We start from the raw sequence: 6,138 nt of genomic DNA, 5'->3' as shown, positions 1-6,138 counted from the left end.
CTTCAACCACTTCTTCTTTTTCAACAATCTCTTCCTCTTCCACTTATTACAAGACATACCCCATCTCCTTGTCCTCATGTTGGGATTCTAAAATTTCCTTCCTACTCTACTCTACGGTTGATTTCTCACATTCATCCGTGGAGGTGATTTGCTTGTTTCATGGGTCCCATGATTCCAAGGTGGCCGTGATTTTGGCAAACTGAGCCATGATTTTTTCAAATATGGGAGGTGATTCATGTTATGGTTGAGAGTTCTCATACATTGGAGGTGGCTCATCTTGATAATAACATGGAGGTGGTGGTTCTTGAGGGTATTGGTGGTTGATTTGGGGGGGGGGGGGTTCTTCATATGGTTCATATGGTTCACAAGGTGGTTGGTATGGTGGATATGGGTTAGGATCTTATGGAGGTGTTTGGTGGTATGAGGCTTGTGAGTGTGGTGGTTCAAAACTATGTTGGGGGAAGGGGTTATATGTATGTGGTGGTTGTCGTTGACAATCACAATAAGGGTCATCACATACATTAGATTGGTTTGCATTAGGATTTGGATTATACCCATAAGAATCCGGAGAGTAGTCATGTGGGGTGACGCTTGAACGGCTTGGATGGAATAAAATGCCTTTTGGTCCTTGCGCATCTCCGTGAGAAGAGTAGTCATATCCCCAAGAACTCTTGTCAAACTTGATTCGGAAGGAGGTTGTTGCCAAGAAGGTTGTTCATAAGCTTGGGGTTCCTCCCACCTTTGATCTCCAAATCTTTGATGCATGTTTTCATTGTAATTTCCATCTCATACAACATAGTTTGAACCACACTCATAGCCAAAGTGATGAGAATTTATGGTGATAAGAGAAAACAAAAATAAATTCTAACAAGAAACAAAGAAAACCAAATCCTAAAACTAGCAAAAACTAACATAGAAGCAAAAGGCAAACATATTCACAATATTTACAATAGCCAATAACATAGCACCATTGCAATTTTCCGGCAACGGCACCATTTTGATGTTTGGTTTCTTGTATGGTTTAGAATTTCACAAATGAAATCTCGTTGCAAGTATAGTTCTAAACCAACAAAGAATCCTCACATGCAAAAATATTGGTTGTCACATGTACAAACCTCAATGAAAATTAATCGAAGTATTTAAACCTCGGGTTGTCTAACAAGGAATTGCAATGAAGTACTCAATGATTGGCTATGAAGATGCAAGGGGGTTTGATTTGGTAATTAGCAAGAAAATAAATGACAAGAAAGTAAAATAACAAGAACTAATAAAATAAGGGAAAAGAACTCTTGGCTAAGACATAGGTAATTAAGATCACCATCCTTATCAACAAATCATATATTGACAATTATGAGGGACCAACCCATTAAATCTACTTCTAAAAGCTTTAAGTACGTTTAATGTCTTCTCCTAAGCTTGAAGTATGTCAAATAGGCTTGATCAACATCACCCATAAGTCCTAACCTACCTACCAATTAGCTTAGTAGTAGGTTAGTGTCAATGGACATCAAATTGACCACATAGGGTTCTCAAATCACCAATTCAATGAGACCCAATGACTCAAGGTCACTCAATTCCCTTAACCTAGGCTAAGAGTAAAGGAAACTACTCAAAAACTAATGGAAACATTTTATCAAACACCTAGTGTGCAAGAAAATTAAACATCACAAAATGCAAGAATTAAGACAATAGAACACTAAAATATAAAGAGAATTAAAATTAAAACAAGAATTGAAAGATAAATTTGAGAGAGATAAACCTAATTTCACCCTAATATCTATCCTAAATCTAGAGAGAGGAGAGAGCCTCTCTCTCTAGAATTCTACCCTAAAACATGATGAAAACTCTATTATGACTACTTGGTTCATCCCCCCTTCAATCCTTGGGTTCAATAGCATCAGAAATGAGTTGGATTGGGCCCAAAATGCTTAAGAAATCGCTGGCCACGAGTTGCCTTTAGTGAGTCACGTGCAACTTCCCATGCGTACGCGTGATGCACACGTACGCGGCCCTAAACGCCAGACAACTATGGCATATTTTAATTCATTTTGAAGCCCCAGATGCTAGCTTTCTAATGCAACTGGAACCACCTCATTTGGACCTCTGTAGCTTAAGTTATGATCAATTGGGTTGGAAGAAGTCAGGCTTGACAGCTTTGCAATTCCTTTATTTCTTCATGAGTTCTCCCACTTTGCATGCTTTTTCTTCATTCCTTCAATCCAATGTTTGCCTTGTAAACTTGAATCACTTAACAAACATATCAAGGCATTGAATGGAATTAAAGTGAGTTAAATTTAGCTATTTTAAGGCCTAAAAAGCATGTTTTCACACTTAAGCACAAATTTAGGGAGAATTACAAAACCATGCTATTTCATTGAATAAATATGAGAAAAGTTGATAAAATCCCCCAAATTAAGCACAAGATAAACCACAAAATTAGGGTTTATCAATACCTTGAAAGCAATATCCCAAAGCACCCTTTGGTTTACCCCGATAGCTAATTACTTGGTCGCTCGCGTTTTTCCCCCACAATTTTCAAAGCATCAAAAAGATAAATTGAGAAGCGATGCTAAATACTATCTTTGGGATGATCCACATCTGTGGAGGCGTGGGATAGATCAAGTAATTAGAAAGTGTGTACCGGAATCTGAGTTCCAGTGTATCCTTCAATTTTGCCACTCATTTGAGAGTGGGGTCACTTTAGCCCGCAACAAACTGCGAGGAAGGTTTTAGACTCTGGATTCTGGTGGCCCACTTTATTTAGGGATGCCAACCAATTTTGTAAATCTTGTTATTAATGCCAGAAATCTGGAAATACCTCACAAAGGGATGAGATGCCCCAACAACCGATGATTTTTTGCGAGATTTTTTATGTTTGGGGCATGGATTTGTGTACATATTGTTAGTAGTGGATTACGTCTCTAAATGGGTGGAGGCAATTCCTACCCGTTGCGATGACGCTAATACCGTTGCTTCATTTTTGAAAAATAACATTATTTGTAGATTTGGGTCACCATGAGCAATCGTGAGCGACCAAGAAACCCATTTTTGCAACGGGAAAATTGAGGCATTGGTGAAAAAATATAGGGTCATTCACAAAGTTTCTACAGCCTATCACCCCCAAACCAATGGGCAAGCAAAAGTATCCAACCGGGAGATCAAAAGAATCTTAGAGAAAGTGGTTACCCCCAGAGGAAAGATTGGAGTTCTAGATTGGGAGATGTATTATGGGCCTATAGGACCGCTTACAAGACCCCAATCGGAATGAGCCCCTTTCGTATTATATTTGGGAAGCCTTGTCATCTTCCGGTTGAAATCCAACATAGAGCCTATTGGGTGGTGAAGAATTGCAATCTGGACTTAAAGGGGGCGGGAATGGAACGTAAGCTTCAATTGGAGGAATTAGAATGCCTTAGGTTGGAAGCATATGAGAATGCTCAGTTCTACAAGGAAAAAGCTAAGGCATTCCATGACCAGAATATTAGGAGGAAGAACTTCAAGATAGGTAATGAAGTGCTTGTGTACAATTCAAGGTTTCGATTAATGCCCGGAAAATTGAGATCTAGATGGGACGGGCTGTTTAGAGTGGTAGATGTCAAGCCTTATGGGGTGGTGGAAGTGATTCACCCTATTAATGGAGTTAAGTTCAAAGTTAATGGTCATAGGGTGAAGCTTTATCACACTCAACCCAAGAATGCCAAGGAATTAGAGATTTTCCTCCTCGGCGAAGTATCTAAATGACCAATGAAGCCATGCAAGTCCAACTTAGGACTCTAAACCAAAGTGCTTGGTGGGAGACACCCTACCATGGTAACGTTGTTCCAATTTTATCTCTTGTTTATAGCTTTTTGAATTATTTGCTTTCTTGTGACATAATGCTTAGCTTAGGTTTAGTTTGATAATTTTGAGTTGAATAAGTTAAATTACTTGTGGACTATGAAATTGTGCTTGTTTGAATGATTTGGGGTTGGTATGTTGATATGCTAAGGGTAGGAGCCTTAGTTTTGAAGAGAAAAGAATTTTCTGAAACAGGGCATCTGTGCGTACGCACCAAGCTGCACGTGCGCACAAAACTGTGTTTTTCGCCACCTGTGCGGACGCACAAGCCTGTGTGTCCGCACACACCTTGACAAGCCCTCTGGTCGCAGCTGACGATTGGATTTTTGATGGTTTAGAATTTAACAAATGAATTCTCGTTGCAAATATAGTTCCTAAACCAAACAATAATCCTTTCATACAAAAGATTGTTTGTCACAAGTAACAAACCCCTAAAATTAATAACCGAAGTATTCAAACCTCGGGTCGTTCTCCCTAGGAATTGTAATGAAGTGTTTTGTTATTGGTTGTGAGTTATTTTTGGGGTTTTAATAAGAAACATGAAAGATAAATGGCAAGAAAGTAAACTAAGGCCTAAAAAGGTCTTGGCAAGGGTTGGTGGTCAAGGATCTCTATCCTAATCACTAACCACAACATGAGAATTGGCAAGGATTAATCTCATTAAATCATCCTCTAACTAGTAGTAAAGAAAAGTCAAATGAGCTATGTCAATCCTAGTCCATAAGTCCTAACTCTCCACTAATTCAATTAGTGAGAACTAGAGTCAATGGATCCCAATCATCAATTACTTGGACATTAGTAACTCAAGAGTTCCTAAGTTACCTTTCCAAGCCAAGAACATAAAATTCTACTCTAAAATCCAACCAAGCATTTCATCAAACACTTGGAAGGCATAAAAGGAAAGCATAGTAAAATTGCAAGAAAAGTAAATCTACACTACTCAATTTGCAAGGAATTAAACAACAACAAATCAAATGAACACAATTATTATGATTTACCTTGAATTGAATTGAAAGAGAAAGGAAGGAACAAAAGTAGATCTACAACAAAATGCAAGAACAACATAAAGGAAATTACAACAAAAGGATGGAAGAAGAATGAATGTAACAACAAGGAATTGAGAAGATAGAAGTAGAAGAAGATGAATTAAAATCTAGATCTAAGAACTAAACCTAATCCTAATTCTAGAGAGAAGTGAGAGCTTCTCTCTCTAGAAACTAACTCTAACTACTAAACTAAACTATGACTAATGATTAAAGTATATTGATCCCTCTTCAATCCTTGGCTTAAATAGCATCAGAAATGAGTTGGATTGGGCCCACAAGGCTTCTAAAATCGCTGGCCACGTGTTGCATTAAGTGAGTCATGTGCCACCAACGGCGCGTCCGCGTACTGTGCGCGTGCGCGCCCCTATGAGCGATGCAACTATGGCAAATCTTATATCGTTTCGAAGCCCCGGATGTTAGCTTTCCAACCCAACTAAAACCGCATCATTTGGACCTCTGTAGCTCAAGTTATGGTCGTTTAAGTGCAAAGAGGTCGGCTTGATAGCTTTCCGGTTCTTTCATTTCTTCATGAGTTCTCCAACTTTTCATGCTTTCTTTCTTCATTCCCTTGATCCAATCTTTGCCTCCTAAACCTTAAATCACTTAACAAACATATCAAGGCATCTAATAGAATCAAGGTGAAATAAATTTAGCTATTTTGAGTCCTAAAAAGCATGTTTTCACATTCAAGCACAATTAAAGGAGAATATACAGAACCATGCTATTTCTTGAATAAATATGGGTAAAAGGTGATAAAATCCCCAAGAATCAATACAAGATAAATCCTACAAATGGGGTTTGTCAACCTCCCCACACTTAAACCAAGCATGTCCTCATGCTTAAGCCAAGAGAGAAACAAAGGGTATCAACATTTATTCAATGTAAATAAACTATATGCAACCTAAACTATATGCAATTATCTAAATGGATGCAACTAAATGCAAAATGGTTTTACCTACTTGGTTAAAAATCAATCCTCCAAGTCATACATGCACAAGTAGGGTCAAGATCATATAACGATTCATGAATCCTACCAATTCGAATATCAAAATGAAGTTCAAGTAGACTTGCAAGAAGAACGCTCATGAAAGCCGGGAATCAAGGAATTGAGCATCGAACCCTCACCGGAAGTGTTTGCACTCTAGTCGCTCGGTGTTTGGGGTTGATTCTCTCAATTCTCCCCTAATCATGCTTTCCAAGATTTGTTTTTCATCTAACAATCAACAATTATTCAATGCATGCATACATGTATCAT

General features: G+C 38.3%; 1 protein-coding gene across 1 annotated transcript; it reads left to right on the top strand.

Moving 5' to 3' along the window:
• Positions 1 to 3,264: 3,264 nt before the first annotated feature.
• LOC112778549 (uncharacterized) lies at positions 3,265 to 3,741 on the top strand. The gene has a single exon (XM_025822856.1). It carries the CDS (start codon positions 3,265 to 3,267, stop codon positions 3,739 to 3,741), a length of 477 nt encoding a protein of 158 aa, XP_025678641.1.
• Positions 3,742 to 6,138: the final 2,397 nt, after the last annotated feature.

Source organism: Arachis hypogaea, chromosome 19, assembly GCF_003086295.3.
Source record: "Arachis hypogaea cultivar Tifrunner chromosome 19, arahy.Tifrunner.gnm2.J5K5, whole genome shotgun sequence".
NCBI lineage: Eukaryota > Viridiplantae > Streptophyta > Magnoliopsida > Fabales > Fabaceae > Arachis > Arachis hypogaea.
The sequence above is the reverse complement of the archived record's forward strand: the minus strand, read 5'-3'. Positions and strand labels throughout refer to the sequence as shown.